Raw genomic sequence first — 19,644 nt, forward strand, 5'->3', positions numbered from 1 at the left:
AAAAAATAACTCAAACCAATAATAAACAATACACTAAAAAGTACCAAACCTAAAAGCAAACAATATTAACCTAAATATATTTGGCGAGCTTCAGCCTGATTTAATACGATGACGCAAATAAAGAAAAATACATTTTTGTAAAAGGTATTTAATAATATAAATATAAATAGAATTGGATTTTTTCCCCCTAACTTTCACCTTCAATTTTGCTGCTCATTTTGGTGAGCCCGCCTTGGTAACTTGGGGGAGTACAAGACAGACAGACAAATAAACCTTTCAGAGACACCTCAATGCCAATCGCCTCATCAGCAACTATAGCACAAATATTAGTCATTATTAGCCAAAGATCCAGAAAACATGCGTGTGTTACTGTTTTATGGTCCATCTAAATGTGTTCTAATAATGTTGGTGTACAAATTTCTGTTGCTTACAGAGTATCAAGAAGGACCGGGGGGAAAAAAAATTGCTTACTCGGTTAAGACAACTACAAAAATTAGTCGGGCACAAACATTTCTACCATGAAAATTACATCATTTATTATTTAAAAAAAAAAACACTTTTGCAACACCCACAACTGTTTGGCAACTTCTGTGTTTACCGCACAGACACTTAATGCAGATGGACGTCCAAAAAAGATGCTCAAGGTTTGGTGTTGCTTTAAACTAAACAAGGACAAAAATTCTTTTTTTTTTTTATAAATACAGCAAAGCAGAGCTGAGCTATAATTGATAGGATAATAGATTCTAAAATTTGTTAGTGACAGCCCTTGTAATAACATCGCCATGTAAATGCTACTTGTTAAGTTGGATCGTGTATGCATGCATTGAGCATGAAATATATTGAGATGAACATTTGTGAATAAAAAAAAAAAAAACAGACTTATGCACATGTTTTGTCCATATTTAAACTGGTATCTGGTTAGGAAGTGCGTGGTTCAATGTGCCCACATAGAGCTGAGAAAAAATGTCCTCACCCTCCATCATTTAAGTTGCCCATCCCTGCTCAAGCAAATTATGCATCGTAGCAATTTGGTGGACGAAGATATGGCAAAAAAAAACAAAAAAAAAACGTGCTCATCACATTGTGCCACCACACTAAATAACAATGTACCCGGACCAGGTCATTATCCTGCCAAAATGCCTTCCCCGACACTTATTTCTCTTAGTACCCGGAATTTAAGACTTGTATCACCAATGCACAAAGGCTCTTTTGCAATAAGGTCTCAAAGAAGCTCGTCACACGGCATATGAACACAATCAGGAGCTAACAGGCTACTTTATGTGGGGCGCAATGACTCAGCGAGGTTGTGGGTTCACTCTTGAGCCCCTTTTGCCTTGCTCCTTGAGCAAGATACTAAACCCCGAGTTGCTCCTGCTGCTCATCAGGTGAATGAGCAGCGACAAAGCGCTTTGAAAGCCATTCGGAGGAAAGAAGCGCTTTGCAAGTCTTAGCACACAGAGAAACCGTTTTTTTTTTTTTTTTTTACACACACACTGTTCTATTTGCTGACATTGTTCCAGTTTACTTTAGTGTTCAAATTGACGTTGTCAGCACGTGTTTACCATGTTAAAAACGTGCGTTATCATCAATATCGCCTATTCGGTCACGAGGGTGCTGGAGCCCATCCCAGCTAACTTTGAGCAAGACGTCTTACACACTGAACTAGACGCCAGCCAGTTGTAGGGCAGACACAGACGCTGTCACTGAGCAGGAACTGAGCCCACATCAGCCACATACAAGCCAGGTGAGTGTACCACTCGGTCCACTACACCAGGCGTGTCAAAGTCAGTTTTGTGGACGGGCCGTTATGGTTTCCCTCAGAGAGCCATTATGACTGTGAACCCTTAGAAATGTATGATCACCTTACGTTATCACATACACACAAAGCCAGTTTTGCAAGCCAGTCAGTAAATGTTTGTTCAAAAATTCTTCAATTTATTTTAAAAGGGGAGGATTGGTAACAAATAAATTGCATATCTCAATGTTAAAAGGGAAGAAAATGTGCAAGAAACAGGAAGTTGCCGCACATGATCTGCTGGGAAAAAAAAGGAACGGACTAGGCATGGACTGAAGTGGATCATCATCCGTCCCCCTTTAATCGTCCCTAACTGGGTAAATCACCACCAAGTATAAAATTTGAATATTTGCACTCAGAACAGAATGAAATCTTGTAATGCCATTTAATAATGTGAAGACCTGCAGCTATCAGGCAGAAGCGGCTAATTCATGTACAAATCCTTTTTATAGCAAAATTTAGCGATTGTGGCCTTTAATCAGGTATGTTTTGTCGTCTGGAAATTACAGTAAGTGGATGTGAAGAGGAAATTAGCCAGCAAGTGAGCTTTAAATCATGTTCATGAATTATGAAACCTTTGCTGTTTCATAATCCATAAACAGAACGATGACATCCGCTGGGGCATTATTTTAAGAATAGGAACGGAGAGGAGGCGACTATGATGGAAGGGAACCCAAGTCCAGCCAAATAGGGTAAACTGCCCATCTCAGGGAATCATGTTCCGGAGCTAAATAAAGCCACAACGCCCCTGGCCAGCACGGGTTTGCTGGCATCTTCTGGTGAAACACAAAATACCTTTTTTTGTATGTGTGTATTTTCTACTGTGGTCAATGCTGACGGATCAAACATTATGCGGGCCTGTGGAAATGTAAAATTGGACCGCAATTGGGCTCAGAGTACCCGGAGAAAACTCACGCAGGCACGGGCACTACATGACACACAGGAGGTCTGGAGCCCGGGCTCAAACCTTCAACCTCGCCACTGTGAGGTGGACGTGCTGACTAGTCGCCAACCATGCGCCCCTCCATTGTATATATCTGACCTCTAAAATTAGAGTTGAGCTTGGAATAACAGTGACATTTCTTTCGTTGAGGAACACATACATAAAATACCAATGGATGGGGTTCTGCTAATTATGACCCTGAACTAAGCAAAAAATGGCAGGGCTGATCCTCCCAATGAACCCACCCCCACTCTCCAGTCCCGGTTAGTCTCAAAAGGAGACAGAGCTGTGGTACTGAGCTGTGTTGGCAAAAGTGATCGTAGACGGTGCGGGGGGCCAGTCAGCCACATCCTGCAGTTTTAGAGTCAGACACTTAAATTTTGTCTTTGGGGGACGGTTTTGCCGACAGAAGATCCTGGAGAAGAAGGCCAAGCCCCAACGGTCATTCACCATCTGAGATCAGGTAGAGCATGAAAGCAGAAAAAAAAAAAGTATCAGTTAATCTTACATTCACAAACAGCATTGGAAAAGCACACTGGCAACGATCAGAATTGAAGCAATGTAAGGCCAAAACGTGCGGTACACTACAGGATGAGAACAAATGCGAGTGCTGTATCAGTTCATTGAATTACAAAAAATAATTTTCAGTTTAAACTCGTAGTCGACACTGGTGTACAGCTGACTTTCCTCGTGCCTCGGCAGTGATATACAGTAATGGATACGGAATAGTACATCACTACGTCACAAGGCACTCAATTTAAAACTGTCCCCTATTCGACAGACAGACAGAATAATGAAGTGGCAAAATTTTGTACAATGACTACCTCTGCTGTTCATGTTAATGAGTAATAATTACGGCACAGATAAATATCAGTGTGCAAAACCATTTCGATAAATCTCTGCCAGTGTTTACATTTTCAACATACAACATTCCTAGAAAATCACAATGTCCCTTTACTGGTGAGCTATTTGTAAGACAGGACACTCATTTGGTCTTTTGGGGGCTACCAGGTGGCCATGGGCACCGTGTTGGTGACCCCTGGTCTACATTGTCCCAAAGTGGGCTGGTTGCATCATATTATGTGTTGGCAATTATTGACAATTTTTGCCAAAGATCTTCCCTGCATTCAGCTTTTGGGCATGTTACTGTAATGTATTTAAATCTTTTTTTTTAATTATTATTTTGAAGGACATTTTTTCTTGCACGACGAAAAGTGACAAACTGGGTGATCAATGTCAAACTCTTTGACAAGCCCAATCAAAACTGAGAACTATTTTGTGCTGTTTAAAGTTGCAGGCAGAGCTCATGAAATTCCCAGAGTGCTTTTGTGTAGAATAACGGGAAAGAGCAAAGCAAGGGTGCAAGAGTAAGATGAACATAAATTAATCAGAATCATGCCAACCTGCGCTGCGTTGGTAGTGGAAGAACTGATGGTTCGATTTGCACGCAGATTGCTCGCAACAATCCTCAACAAAATATCATGGATCACATTCTAGGAAACATTGGAGTGGGAATTTGAGAATCAACAGCTCCTACTCTTGATTGGGTTGCAGAACCACAAGTGATCAATAATGATTCGAAACACAATTTTAGGCACAATGTGAGTCAGTATTTTAAAATAAAAGTTTGATTAGTCATCAAGAGATTACGAGCGTACCTCTAGTGTGAAAGCCACAACAGCATATGTTAAAATAATGATGGATAGTGCAATGCGCCAGTCATAGGGAATGCACGGAATCTGAGGGAAGATAAAAAGGGCACAGAAGGACAAACACATAACACACACACAAACATTGTAAACTACTAGAGCTTCTGACAGAGTAACATTCATTTTACTCTGTGTTCATTTGGATTCTTAACAGGGAATTTCAGGCAATTGTTTTTCTTTCCGATAATATGTTCTATGAGCCCGGAATTACAGCGTCGGTGGAAAAAGATTAGATTAGCAATTTTCATCCAATTCAGGGCCTGAAATTTTGGTCTTATGTCGCCCTCTGCTGACGACTTGAAATTGACGTCAAAGTGCACTTGGGCTCACAATGCAAATGTCACGGCACACTCGTTTTCTAGATTTGGTCAGAACAGAGACTTTTTCCCCCCCTTTGGCTCCCCTTAAAAACAAGAACAATACAATGATTTAAAAAAAAAAGAAAGTTTTACCTCAAATAGGTCATCCATCGCAGGAACTGGATACAGCAAGATGAACAAGAGGAAAGCAAAAAAAAGTAAGCAGGACACCATAAAAGGCCCTGTAAATGCAGAAACACAGAAATAAGCAGTTCAGCGAAGAAAGAATTGTAGGACTGAGTCTCTCTCCTTTATGGAAGGACGCTTCTATGGTGAAAACAGTCTCTACCAGTTCACCAACACACGTGACTAAGTAAAACATATCTTACAGTTTTTATAGCTTGGTTGTCTGAAGGGTTTTCCTTTGGAGAAGACGATGGCTACAATCAAAAACTGGAAGGCAGTGATAAAGAAGATGGATGTGGCTTCAAAGCTCTTGAAGTTTTGTGTGTCTTCAGATTCAGTTTCATTGAGGCTGTAAGTGTCACTGAAGTTGGACCCATTGCAGGAACTATGACAGAGGAAAGATTTGGTCAAAATACATTCTTATTTTTTTATTCTTATGAATCAAAACTGAATAAAGTATTCCTGTACTTTTCCCGGGTGATACATTCCAAGACCGTAATAATTGAGGTTCGGCAAAGCAGACCATCCATTATCTGCTCTGCTTCTCCTCATTAGGGTCGCAGGGGTGTTGAAGCCTATCCCAGCTGTCTTTCTATATCAGGCGTGGGCAAACTACGGCCCGGGGGCCACATGCGGCCCGTTAAACGTTTTAATCCGGCCCGCCGAACTTGAAAAAAAATAAATGGATACATCTTGGTAATGTTTTATTTTCTAAATACTGTGGTTTTTCAAAGACATGTACATTGTTGTAATGCTTTTGTTCACTTTAATTTAAAATTAAATGGATTTTTTTTTCTCCGATGATGTGAGGTTAACAAAACACTCCATCCATCTGCTCCTGGTCCGGCCCCCAAATTTTAGAACCCGTTGTGGCCCACCAGTCAAAATGTTCGCCCACCCCTGATCTATATAGTCAACTGAACTGATGAGGGATTTGTTGAACACATTTTTATCCCCAAGTAAAGTTACCTAGGAACATGGGATCCTGCTCAACTCAAAATTAATAAACAATACACATTTTGCACGTATGCACATATTCTGCCCATATTTAAAACAGTATTCTTCATATATCTGTTTAGTAATTGTGTGGAGCTATCTAGACCCCAAGTAGAAATGTTGCAAATGTGTGTCTCTGTCCAGCATTTAAGTTGCCCATGCCTGTTTAGAACATATAAAATGTTACTCACATTGACTCAGGTGTCTGATACCAACTCTGCTGTCTCACTAAGAAGAACACCAGAAACTGGAAGAGCAAGCAGTTGCAGATCTGAGACAAACATGAGAAGAGCATCGGTCCAGAAAGGAGAGAAGTTGGTGGTGAGCGCCGCACCAATCTGTTCCACGCAGGGTTCAGGGTCACTGAAGAGAGAAAAAAAAAATGCAGGCTATTAATTCATAGAAAAAGTCGGTTATTCTGGATGACTATGGCACAGTTTTACTCACTTGTAAAGGGGACAAACAAACCAATGCCAAAGTCCATGAAAATGTACTGGGCGCTTGCGAGGTACTGCTGAACCTTAAGACAACATGGATCACTTCAGACAAAGAGTCATATCATCACGAGAAATGAACGAGCCAGAGTAGTTACCATGATGAGCAGAATCATGGTGCCTAACCAGCTGAAGCTGAAGAGCGCCATTAATTTGAAGACACAGAAAGATGTGACAAGAGCAGCACGGCCCTCCCTGTGGTCAGAGGGGGGAAAAAAAAAACACCGGAATAAAAGAAATTCGCGGAATAATTTGTGTGTATCGTTTTTTTCCGGATTACAAGTCGTTCGAGTATAAATCGAAGCAGCCCAAGAATGCATAATGAGGTTAAAAAAAACATGCATAAATCACACTTAGGAGGGGATTGTACAAAAAAAAAATAGCTCAAAAAAAGACAATTCAACTTAAAAGCCAATTTATAAAATGTACAAATAAAGAGCAGGCTGAAGAAGTGAAATAAATGCTGACAATGAAGTTTATTTCGCTAAACGAAAAATAAACATTAACAGAAAATGCGTCCAGTGTTAATATTAATAGATTGATAGAGAGGTAGCTATGAACCAAGAACTTTAGATTCATCGCCTTGGCAACGAACTGAGCGTTGAGACAGAACCTAACTGCACTCTCACGCAGCACGTTGTTCAAGCAGCCACGAGCGAACTTGTTCCTTTGAGGCTGTGGCCATCAAGCTTTCAATTTTTTTTTCTTCATTGCAGAAAAAGTCGCTACCACTCTTACACAGTCCCTAACAAGTTTCGCATTCACTCCAAACTTTTCAGCTGCAAATTTCACAACTTGCAGCCTTGTAGTCTGCAGAGTTCTCTTGAGGTGCTTTGGTGTGCAAACATTCTCAGTTGTCTTTGTAAGCATAGAATGCCCCCCCCCCCGCCTCCCATGTATAACTTGCTCCAGAGTATATGCCGTAGGACAAGCAAAAGTAAAAATGTGTGACTTAAAGTTCAGAAAATACTGTATTACCTGATGAGGTTGGGGATGCAGGAGATGTTTGGGACAGTTGAGGAGAATGGGGAAGCCACGGAGGCCTCCAGCTCAGACAGAGCGATCCCACAATGAGCTTTCTTAAGGGCCTGACAGAAATAGCGAGAGAGCGAGCGAAAGAGCGAGAGAGACAAAGAGCACAGTCAATCCAGGAAAATCAAGTACTTTTTGCACAACCTGTTTTGAGGGTGAGAAGTTCGATCATCCAGAAGGGACTCAGAGTCAAGCCGCCACTATTTTACTTTGAGAGGAGCCAGATGAGGTGGCTCGCTTCTTGGGCGCCTCACATATGAGGTGTTGAGGACATGTCATGCGGGCAGGAGGCCCCAGGGTTGACCAAGGACATGCTGGAGTGTTTTTTTTTGTGTTTTTTTTCCCACTTATATAAATTTTCCAGGATTTTTACTCGCCATTTTCCCCCAAAGCCCCCTGCCCAATTTTTTGGTAAAACAAACAAAAAACAATGTATCGTGAATGTTTAATTAATGTGTTTTTTTCCGCACTATGGATTTCAATGGCCATCGAAGCGCACAGTTAGAGATACAGAGACTGGAGGAGTCACGGTTAGGCCTTGTAAATGTTCACGCATCAACACAGTTGTGAGTTTTGCCATTTAGCTTCTAGTTAGGACAGCAAGTTGTGCAAAAAATACTGAAACAGTGAACAGATGGATATCAAATGTTTAGAAAAGGCCAATTTTAGTTAATACAGCATTTTATGTTCTACCTGAAACTTTACCAAATAGACCAATAGACCTAACTTTCAGTGAATACGGTAGTGTACAATATATAAATTCACAGCAGTGTATTTTTTTTTATTATTTTGATTTTTTTCACACATTTCACCACTTAAACAGAAACATATTTTTTTTATACATTTGCATAAAACCATCCCCAAAAAAATCAAATAAAATAAATATAATTTATAAATATAATTTATCTACTCACCCCACAATCATTCGCGCCATCCCCACACATCCCGACAGAGTAGCTGCATGGTAAAAAAAAAAAGGCACATTATATTATATTAAATAAATAAATACATAGGATAATACATGAGTAAATAAATGAAATGAAATAAATAAAGGTCACTCGATCTTCTGCAGGGCTTGCACCAGCTGAGTTTTCTGGTCTGGAGTCATGCGTGCAAACACAGTTGCTCTCAGGAGGAGCTTCAGCACCCCCATGAGGAGACACAAACTTTAACATGTCATGACATGACACACAACACTCAATCTGGCAAATATTAACTGAATACCTTTTGGACAAGTTGTGGAAAGTGCTCCATGATGACAGTGAATGCTTGGCCACTCACAGCAAAGTGAAAGAGCCGGTCCTCCTCACTGCTCAGCCCGTCACCAGCAAAACTGATCTCGGCAGTCTGAATCAGCAGAACAATGGACAAGCAAAAAAAAAATAATAATAAAACATCAACCAAAAAGTAATTTTCGTGATTTATTTGAAGACAAATATAATGAATATGAAGCAGCGTAGTGGTTTTTCTCTGGGTACTACCAACATTTGTCGCCTCAAAAACCACATGAGTCGCCCAATAGCCTTACAAAACACTTCTTCATGATGGGATATTGTGATTTACTAGGGATGTTATAGAAGTGATCATTTCAAAATTTACATACTTGCAGAGTCAGAATTGATCCGTTTTTGTTATATCATTGTTATTTAGAAATCATTAACATGTTTTCATATAAATTAATATTAATTGTTATTACACTGATCAGATTGGATGGATCGTGTTCACTGATATTTTGGTTAAAAAAAAAAAATAAATATATATATATATATATATATATATATATATATATATATATATATATATATATATATATATCAGTCTTCCAACTTACCGCAATATTGTTTATAATGGGGTTGTCAGCGTAGCGCCAAGTGATACTAGCATCGTTTTGATCATTCGGAGGCACAGCATCCGCAATAATGACTTTCTCATGGGCTTGAATCATACCGCTGTCTCGAGCCACCGAAATAGCTGTCATCATGTTGTCTCCTACCGCCACACAAAAAATGAATATTAAAGCATGTGAATTTCATAAATTCATGACCCGATAACAAATAAACAGTGTTTACCTGTGGCCATCACAGTTCGTATGTTGGCTTGTCGTAAATCAAACAACACACCAGCGGTCTGTTCTTTGATTTTGTTCTGCATGATGATCAAACCAAGGAAGTCCATGTCGGTCTCTATCTGCTCTCTGTTCAAATCCAGAATATATAAACACCAAATTGTGACCTTACAGACATGTAGTTCACAAACCAGACCGCAGTATGTTCCGATAAACTAAAACGGGAGAGCATCTGGGTCATCATAAGATGATCAACTGGATCAAAAACTTTGGACGAATCAAAATTGTGCATTGATTATAGTTGCGGGGAATCATTATACGGATTACGGTGTACAAATTGTATGTACCTATTCGTAAAATTGAGATGCATAAACGCTTGACGCGCTGACAACTGTGTGCGTCTGTCTTAACGCAGGTCGACAAGGAAGCCTATCAAGTAAATTATGCTGAGTGAGAGACAGGCACACACACGCACACACACACGCACACGCACACGCACGCACTAATAATCCTGTGCTCTGTCATTCATTAATGAATGTCACACGTACTCGGTTTGAAAAATGCATTTATCAGTGTTTAGACAGCAATGACACCTTCTGTGTTTTTTTTTTGTTGTTGCTTTTTTCCTGTCCACATGTAGACCAGTGATAATCCATTTTTATTCAAAAACAACCTTAAAGGTCCCTCTGGACTTCATCTGTGTCAATTTTGAGAATTGATTATAGTGCACTTGAGATGCAGTACCAAGCATCTCATTAAAAGGAAATGACGACAGAGATAATATAAATTCCATCTGATTTTGGAATGCTTGTGAAGACAAACATTTAACTCGAAAAATGTTATTTCCAAAACTAAAAAATGCACTGTGTTCTGTACTGGCAACATTTCTTCTATTGGGTTGTAACACTTAATCTGTAACGCATGCATACCTGCTGAGGCTTTGGACTTCGGACCAGGCGAGTTCAGACTGCAGTCGGTGATGAGCCAGCGCAATAACCCTGAATCCATGCTGTGTGTAAGTCTCAAAAGACTCAATAAAATTCTGTGGGACTGCGGAGACAAAAAGAAGTCAAGTTTGAGGAGCTCAACCGATGGGTTTGTTGGCAACGGCCCATATTGTCCGATTTTACACGCAGGTTTTTTTTTGTTGTTTTTTTTTAATACATACATCACCTTGGAATCTACTAAGAGAATAGAGAACTCCTAAGCTCTAGTCAGGGAGGCTGTACAGCTGAGCCTTCATGTCAATGGATATGTACACCAACAAGTGTACCAAAGAAAGAAGGAATTTAATAACTTTCTGGATGTTTCATCGACAACAGTATCAATACATGTGTCATGTATTGTAACTGCATCCAAAGTAATATGCAGCCAAAACATGTTTAATCTTTCCATGGCACTTGACTTTCTCCAGCCTCTGAATTGCGTAAGAAGAAAAGTAAATCAACAAGAGAATGCACGAAGGGCCAAATCTAATTGTGAATGCCAACATTTTATGAATGATCCACCCAAACTATGGATGTGGCATGAAGGTGCATAAATGACAAGACATGAAGAATCCGCCGACTCAGAAGAACCTGTTAACTTTCAAGCACATTTGAGAATATGGCCCATAATGCCTTAAGGCGTCCAACCTGTGTTTGGTTTGCAGAGTTTCGCCACAGTCTCCGGTGCTCCTTTCAGGTAGATGTCCAAGTGTTTTTGGCCCAGCTGCTGGACTACCACACTCAACCGCTGCAGTGCCGAGGCGAAGGGGAACTGACGCGCAATGCCAAACTCACAGCTCTAAAAGTTATGTCAAAGACTTTAGGAATTGGACTTTTCTACAAAAGGCATGCAGGATAATCTGAAAATTTGATCAGTTGAAGGATTACCTGTTCAGGAAATCGTACAACAGTGGACATTTTGATATTATAAAGTTTAGTTTGTTTTTCTCCTGCCGCCTCGAGGATCTGTACAAGACATGAAAAAAATGTAAGCCTACACTTATACAGTGTACATTTCCAGTTTTGCACGACTCTTAATGGTTTTGGAGAGATGCGACTACAAAACACAATATTAAAAAGATACAACTTCTGATTCTGGCAAAGCTTCTTCAAAACAGTCATAAAAGTATACAAAGTACGGCATGTGTGTTTTGTGTCATACTGCACTGTCAAAAAATAAATAAATAAAAAAAATTATATATATATATATATATATATATATATATATATATATATAATGCAGCCCTAGCCTGTCTAAGGATGCTGCATTTGAACAATCAGTGTTCCCTACCGAGCCCGTGGCACTGAACACTTTGACGTCCAAAGGGTCTCCACAGAGTTTACCGTCTATGATGGTCAATGTGTGGCAGGTTGCCATGCAGGCAACAAAAGGAGTCTTCATCAGACTCCTTGTTATCTCCTCAGTGTTTGTAGCTGAAAGACTGTGTGAGGAAATGAATCCGAGGTCATGGGAATCAAGCATGTTATTTATTATATAATTATAAGAACCCCCAAAAATAATTTTCAAACACTGAACAAAAGTCAGTGTTTAATTTATTTAAGTCCAAAGAACAAGAACTTTCTTCAAATTGACGCTGGTACAATCATCAGGGATTAACCTTGAATGCTCCATATGTTGCATTCTCAAAGAAATAATATTCTGGCCTCTTTAATGACATTTGGAGAAAAATGAGTGGGACTATGAAAGCTTCAAGAACACTGAAAATATGAGCAAAACCTAATATTGTTATTACAACCATATAAACCTTTAGGGATTTGTTTAGTTATTCCTACAAGGAAATAAAAAGATCCACTCTTACATGCCATCTCCTGATCTCTGAACACCCCACAAGTCCAAACTGTCCTCTGTGAGGGTGCCAGTCTGAAATCAAAAGTAAGACGGTAAGTAAGACATTGCAAATGAAGTCTGTGCCTGATTATTGGTTATTAAGGAAAAAACAAGTTCAGTGGGTAAAGGTATTGAATCTATTAGCCAATTGCTTGCTAATTAAAATAAAAAAAAAATTAATCAAGAAATACATTTTGATAACCAATTTGAGGAAAGAAAAACAGCTATACATTAATGCCACAAATACGGCAGGACTCTTGATAATGTAACTGCGCTGATGGTGGATTACATTCACCTTGTCAAAGCAGACCAGGTTCAGCTGACCAGAGATGTTGATCCTCTGCGGGCTGATACAAAAGATGCCCGATTGCTTCAAGCGCCGTTGTGCATGTATAAGACCAACAGTCAACGTCATCGGCAAGAACACCGGCACGGCAATGAAGATTATGTTGAAAGTGTCAAGGAAGATGTAGGCAACAGGAACCTGCAAGGCATGAAAAAAGCATCAGGAACATTACATACTGTATGTTATTACATCACACGTGCATAAAACGACCTATGTTACAGTGAACCCTTATAAATATTTATATTGTGGCTTATCCTTGTGAGTTTTCGCAGAGGCCTGAAGCAAGGACCTCCAAAGCTTTCTCTGCTATAAGAAGCTGTGTGTTACATTTAAATTATGTTAATTTGAGTCTATCATCTCAATTTCATTGTGTGTTTCTAGGCTGCCTAGCTTCCAGTCTTTTAAACTTTTTTTTTTTTTTGTCCTTTTTGTAAGAGTTCAGATTATGTTGCCCCGTCAATGTAATCTGTACAGGGTCTTTAGAATCCTGAGTGTTGGGATAGAATAAAGGGCGGAGTGTTTTGTTTTGTTTTTTTAACCAATCAAATATCAGGTCCACTACTGTCCAATTACCTCAAGCCGCACCAGTCTATAAGCCGCAGTTTTCTATGTTGAAAAAAATTGTTTACTGCATGTACAGAACGATTTTGTACTGTGAATGCACATAAAGGTACATAAAAAGATTCTTAAAACAGTCCCTTTCTATACGGCAACAACTTTGCTAATCAAAACAGAACAGACCCAAGAGGGGGGAAAAATTAATTAATTTAAAAAAATCAAGATGTATTCATCATTATTATTATTATCATTCTTCTTATTATTATTTATGTACCGGTGAAAGAAAAAAGCCAGACCGCTGTATTAGCCGCATGGTTCAGAATTTAGGAAAAAAGTAGTGGCTTATAGTCCGGAAAATATGGTAATCACAATAATTGACGATTATGAGCATGTTAGAGTTGAACCTAACAGGAATGTGGTGTGAATAGTTCCGACTACCCCCGAGTACCCCACGCAAGCACGGTGTAAAAATGCAAAGCAACACATGAAGGCTGGAGCCAAACTGTCTAAATGTTCTAGAATGTAAACTAGTAGCCACTGCAAACAATATATAATCCTCTTAAAATGGCCTGTCATTAATTATCAATCATTTGGACGTTTTTTTTTTTTTTTTGCCTTAAGCTTCACCTTATGCTAAAATCAGCAGCATCCCTTGTCAAACAGTTCATTCAATTCTACCCCTGAAACGAAATTATTAATAAATATAATCAGCATTTGGTTCACTTTTCTTGTCTTGTGAAAAACTTTGGCCATTATTTTAGCTGGTCAACAGCATATGGGATTGGTACCTCATTTAAGACATCCATAGTGATGGTATAGATCATGCTAATCACTCCCACGACGCCCATAAACATCAGGTACTGTGTGGCCTCTCGGTGCAGTTTGAAGACGGTGGGTTTAGGGTAGAGGATGGAGCGCACAAGCTGACCCTTTTCTGTATTAAAACCTGTTAGATCATGTCACGTATGATCACGATAATGAACTGATTTTATTAACATCACCTCGAGGCAAAAACTGCCGATGAATGTTTTTTTACCACATTCAGCCCAAGGCTCACCTGTTTTCACCACGACCACCTTCACCAGCTCACCAGCAAAATGATGACTTTGGATCACATGTGAGCCACAGAAGAGTGTGTGGTGTTTGTGCTCCTTTGTATTGTAGATCCTTTCTGCATCCATGCCTGAATTTGGTATACTGTTTTTTGTAACAGGTACACTCTCCCCTGGAAATTCAGGCACACAATTAAAATAACTAATTAAAAAATACAATACAAGGACAAACGGCAAAGATCGGCATTCAATTTGTACTGACGGAAGGGCTGTCAATCAGTCACTGAGCGACATTTATTTTTTGGGCAAATGATGGGAAACTTAAAAAATCTGATGGATTATGCACAAACAAAACTTGTTTTTTGGCCGTCACGAGAGTCATCTTAACCGGGTCAAGAGGATGAATTACACAGCTAACAGAAAATAGACCAAAACAGATAAAAAAAAAAAAATCCACAAAATTGCACGACCGCAAACCACCAAGCTGCAGTGGCGGGGGGTTTGCTCTTCAATATCTTGTATTTGGGTTGTCAACCTGTCAACATGCTCTCATCAACAGTGCAGGTGCCACAGATGAGCACGGCATCACAGGGCATGATCATCCCATTGGCTGGAATAGTGATGACATCACCAGGTACGAGCTCTGTCGACATGACCTGTTGGACACCTGTCATCAAGTTTGAAAACAGGCATTGATGGTCATCCACACTGCCATTGCAAGCAATTATTGTAAGGAAGTTGTTTGAAAAAAATAAAAATAAATATATATATATATATATATATATATATTGATTTCCGCATTATATGTAAGCAAACCTGCCTTCGTTTCTTCTGCACAATGAAACGCGAACCATGCAGTGTGCCACCATGTTGTGGATTTTCACATAATTCTGGAAGAAGGCAAAACGTTAATAATGTCATCAGAACTTTGACCAAAATCAAATATTTCATTCTGAACATACGCATTTTACAATTCAGAATTACAAAGGTGTCTAACTCATTCTTGTGGCAGGCCACATCCATGTAACAAACTTAGCATTATTTAAGTAAACATTCAATTTATATAGGATGGTACTTGATTTCGATTTAAAAAAAAAATACAATATTGATTGACTTTGTCAAAATGAAAATAAACCCACATGAATTAGACACACTTTTATTTTTTTTTATTTGCTTTACTTGGCAACATAAAGTGATGCAGCGGCCAGAATATGCTCCCTGTGCCTCGAGTTTGAGACCCCTGCAGTCATGCAACTTTTGCAGAAAAACATCTTGCTAAAGCAAAGCTGATGGCAGTGTCAGCAACTACAGCCTAAGTGGAAATGTTTACAACAATGTTTAGTGAAGTCAGTGCGTAACGTGAACTCACCTTTCTAATGGTGTACAACGAGAAGGAAATTAAAATAATTGCCATTAGAAAGATGACTATAGAATACGGGTACAGGCCCTCAAAAGTCCACACAATAACACCAAAGAACTGTAAGATGTAAAACAGATTCAAGACCTTGACGGAGAAAGGAAACAAAACAAAATAATTATACTTAACAAAGATCTCGAAAACACTACTTACTGTATCAGTGACTTTTTTTTTTTTTACCTCTTTAACGAAGAGTTTTGGTAAAGATGGAACTTTCACCTCAATCTCATTCTCACCAAAAAACAAGGCTCTGTTGCCAACATAAATTCACAGTGAATGTGAGCATAAGAGCTGGCGTTTGTAGAAAAAAAAATAATAATAATAATGATGATGTTACCTGTAGTTTTGAAGTTTTTTAGTGAGTCCAGAGCTGTGGTCGGTGTGAATTGCTGCACACTTGACCTTTGCGTCCTCCAAACCCCTAAAAAAAAAAATCATGAATAATAATCTCTATAATTTGGTTTTAAACGTGTTCCCAAATAGCGTTGAAAGACGTGCATTCTGAGTTTTTGGGGAAATAAAAAAATAACTGAAGATGGGACAGGCTTGTTGAAGAGAAACAAGCACAGCTTGGGCTCCAGTCTCCCACTATTTAAAACCACTACATGCATCATAACGGCATGATGGCCATTGAGAATTTCAGGATATTCTGGAATGGCCGCTCCATTTCAGGGTCCAACTGTTTTAGGGTGCAGGTTCCATGAATTACAAACAGCCTTCGCTGTTAAGGAATAATGGTGTTTGGTGAGTATGTATTTTTTCAAAACTGTGTTGGTTTTATCAGAAGTCTGGATTGGAGAATGCACATCAGTGAAAAGAGCGCACGTAGAGGTTTATTTAAAAAAAAAAAAAAAAAAAGTCTTGCATGAACAGAAGAGTTTGGTCCATATTGCTGAGATCAGTAATGGCAAAATATTTGTTTCCAACTCTTACTTACTTAAAAGATTCAAAGTTCTGGGTTCCTTCATTCCAGCAGTACTTGATGCTGTGGTGTGTGAAATAACGGACCTTCAAAAGGAGGTAGGATAGCGCCATAGTAGATACGTTAGTTTTAGATAATTAATAACATAATCAAACAACCGCAGAACAAACTGTGATGGGATCTGTCATAAATAAAATGAATCACACGCTGATGAAATGCACAGATATGCAGTAAGCATCTTTTTTTTTTTTTTTAATGGATCTAATCTTCATGAAACTCGGTCTGACAACAATGTGTGAATTGCCCCAAAAATGAGGAGGACTCCCGACGTATCCAGCATAAAAAGTAGTTTGAATCACAGATATACTGTATTAACATATACATGCTGATAAAACGGGAAGTCAATCCAAACATATTCTTTTTAATAATATGTTCTATGTGCATTCACGAGTCTAAACATGGCATCGTGATTCATATTGCGTTTGTGGAATATGAGTTTTGCAGCAAAATCAACCCGTTTTAGCTATCTGAGGGCTCAGCCCTTTTGTCAATTTGAACAAAATGATCAATCATGGCTAAGATTCAGAAAACGTGAGCCGTGATTGGTCGTTAGCTGAGCCCTGAGTCATGTGATGTCATTTTCAGTTGATGAAAGTAACAAAATGGTGGCGAAAATCGGGTGGATTTTTCTGCTTAATTCATATTCCGCAAACACAATATTAATCAGAATGCCATGTTCCAACAAGTAGGACTGCATAGAGCATATTCTTGTGAAGATTATTTTGGGGTTGACTTCCCCTTTAATGCACAATCTCCTTGTTGAGGTTAAAAACTTGAACATGAGATCATTTAATCCTTTGATCCGTAGAGAGGAATTATCACCATTCTCACACTGAAGTACCTTAGCAGACTGTCCATTGGTAAATTTCCTGGAATGCTCCTTATCTTGAGCACTTTGGAGGCTTTTGTGGTCGCCTCCACCCAGCTGAGCATTGGACTGATTATCCACATCATCAAAGGGGTTCTTCCCTGGAGCCAACATCACTTTTACTTGGGTGCGAAACCATTGCCTGAAATCATCCTGTGAAAGTAACAAAAACAGACATGATCATAATTTGTCTAGTATTTTTCAGCATGTATATAATTTGGGTGGCACTTTGTGGCATTTTAGAAAATGAACAAAAACTCATTATATATCCTCCCCGTCTCTCCAAAAAATGTGATTAGGTAAATACTTGAATGTGGACAGACACAGTTAGCAGGATAAAAACAAAAAATAAAAATCAAATTGACATCCAAAAAACCCTGGTGAATGGAAAGAACCCTTGTCATCATTTTATTTTGGAGAGGTTCAGATTCAAGTTGCAGGCACACAACAAACATACCGTGGTCCTGAGCAGTACTGTTCGTGCTTCCCTCAGTGTGGTTAGCGTGCAGGTGGCTTTGATCCCCCACTCGGGGAACGAGTAGAGCAGCAGGAGCAGGAAACCTCCGGAGAAAACTGTACCTGCACCCACCAGGATCATTTTCCAAAGACTAGGCCGGTACCCCCATATTTCCTGCACGGTCAGGGTTCATTAGAACAAATAACGGTAAATGATAAATGTGAAGGGATGATTACCATCTCATCCTCTAGGCCTTTATTGATAAGCTTCAATTCTTGAGTCTTCATGCTGACGAAAGAACAACCACTAAAAGGAATTTAAGAGATTTTAATGCCTTGCTTTAGGGCCCCATCAAGACTCTGGTCTGATGTCAATCTTAAAGAAAAAAGCTTATCATCGCTGTCCTGCCAAAAACACTTTTTCCCCAAGTTTTTTTTTTTGTTTTACCTAATAGGGTTTCCGAAATACAGCCATTCCATTAACATGGAATAAATAAACGTTATTTTCCACAGGACAGCGATGCTGTGATAGGTGTGGCTCATAAATTAGCAGGCTCTGCAAACATGCTCGAGAAAAATATTGATGAAGAACAAATATTACCCAAGGGCATTATTCAGATATGTGGACGTTTTATTTTTCCCACAACTTATCGATTGTACCACATATAGTCAGGGGTGCGCAGGCGCTCATGCACAATAGAAAAATTCAAATGCATACCTTCCAGTCTGTGGGCGCTTGCGTACTAATGAGCTCAATCAGTCAGCTGCGGTTAGGTAATGCTAAGTAAGGCATCGATATTCTTTTAGTATTACTTGTTTCATATTTATTTTTGAAGTTGACCTTTGCCGTACGTTGCAAATTACGGACCGGAAAATAAGGTAAAGTGCCATGCATATGAGGCAAAAGAAATTCATGTGTCCTCATCTAATATAAATAGTGTACATGACAGCAAAAAAATCGATTACAAATTTAGTCAGTGATACAATTATGAGAAAATTGTCATTGCTTTTTTTGTGCTGAGCCAGAAGGATAAAAAGTAAATAAGTGACAAAGTTACAAAATGGCAACAAGTAACATTAACAAGAGCCTATGCCTTTTTATCTAACCAACCTGTGAAATAAAACTGAATATTTTATAAAAAAAAACTAACTTTTGCGCATAACATATTAAGATTTATTCCACTCGAGAAGCATTAACACAAGCATTAATTATGAAAGCATTAACATTAAAATAATGAAAAAAATTAACAACCTGCAGTTGAGCCAAAATGTCCCAATTTCAAATTGGAAAGATCGAAGTTGTGATTAACTCACCGCGTGTTGTCACCTCTCGGTGGTGTACAGCTTATGTTAAAACGAGGGCGTGTAAATCATGCGTAGTTGCACTTTGTGAACCAAATGAACTCAACTCACTTTGTTTTGCAGATGACGGCAAAAAGAGAGCATTTCAAAGTAAAATGACCCCAAGGAAGTTTGAATAATGTTTTAGAATTAAAGCCTTGTATAATATTTACTGAAAAATCATTTTAATCTGTTCATGTGTACTAATGCTGTACAAATATCCATGCTTAATTCAAAAGGTGAAAAAAATATTTTTCAGAAATCCAATTC

The 19,644-nt window shown here is 38.9% G+C and overlaps 1 protein-coding gene across 1 annotated transcript; it reads right to left on the bottom strand.

Moving 5' to 3' along the window:
- Window positions 1-2,055: 2,055 nt before the first annotated feature.
- LOC148325807 (polyamine-transporting ATPase 13A3-like) lies at window positions 2,056-19,429 on the bottom strand. The gene is made up of 32 exons (XM_088310921.1): window positions 19,348-19,429; window positions 18,271-18,340; window positions 18,035-18,208; window positions 17,551-17,730; window positions 16,665-16,735; window positions 16,065-16,148; window positions 15,908-15,977; window positions 15,680-15,814; window positions 15,131-15,200; window positions 14,846-14,977; window positions 14,316-14,483; window positions 14,047-14,204; window positions 12,650-12,838; window positions 12,326-12,387; window positions 11,797-11,947; window positions 11,394-11,471; window positions 11,154-11,304; window positions 10,449-10,569; window positions 9,524-9,648; window positions 9,286-9,443; window positions 8,679-8,801; window positions 8,513-8,592; window positions 8,369-8,411; window positions 7,401-7,510; window positions 6,521-6,617; window positions 6,376-6,448; window positions 6,120-6,291; window positions 5,136-5,317; window positions 4,900-4,988; window positions 4,397-4,477; window positions 4,142-4,231; window positions 2,056-3,191 (listed from the first exon to the last, which is right to left on the bottom strand). The coding sequence occupies exons 2-32, from the start codon at window positions 18,319-18,321 to the stop codon at window positions 3,009-3,011; spliced, it is 3,651 nt and encodes a 1,216-aa protein (XP_088167047.1). The 5' UTR covers window positions 18,322-18,340; window positions 19,348-19,429; the 3' UTR covers window positions 2,056-3,008.
- Window positions 19,430-19,644: the final 215 nt, after the last annotated feature.

The sequence above is a fragment of the Idiotropiscis lumnitzeri genome, chromosome 12, assembly GCF_059441095.1.
Source record: "Idiotropiscis lumnitzeri isolate Australia: NSW breed Sydney's pygmy pipehorse chromosome 12, RoL_Ilum_1.0, whole genome shotgun sequence".
Lineage (NCBI taxonomy): Eukaryota > Metazoa > Chordata > Actinopteri > Syngnathiformes > Syngnathidae > Idiotropiscis > Idiotropiscis lumnitzeri.

Bases quoted from the DNA above. Each gene is read 5' to 3' on its own strand.
- LOC148325807 (XM_088310921.1), bottom strand. From the start codon at position 18,321: ATGAAGACTCAAGAATTGAAGCTTATCAATAAAGGCCTAGAGGATGAG. The intron at 10,570-11,153 runs GTTGGACGCCTT...TTGTCTCCGCAG, and splicing joins ACTCTGCAAACCAAACACAG to TCCCACAGAATTTTATTGAG. The intron at 6,618-7,400 runs GTAATACAGTAT...CTCTGACCACAG, and splicing joins TGCATCCCCAACCTCATCAG to GGAGGGCCGTGCTGCTCTTG.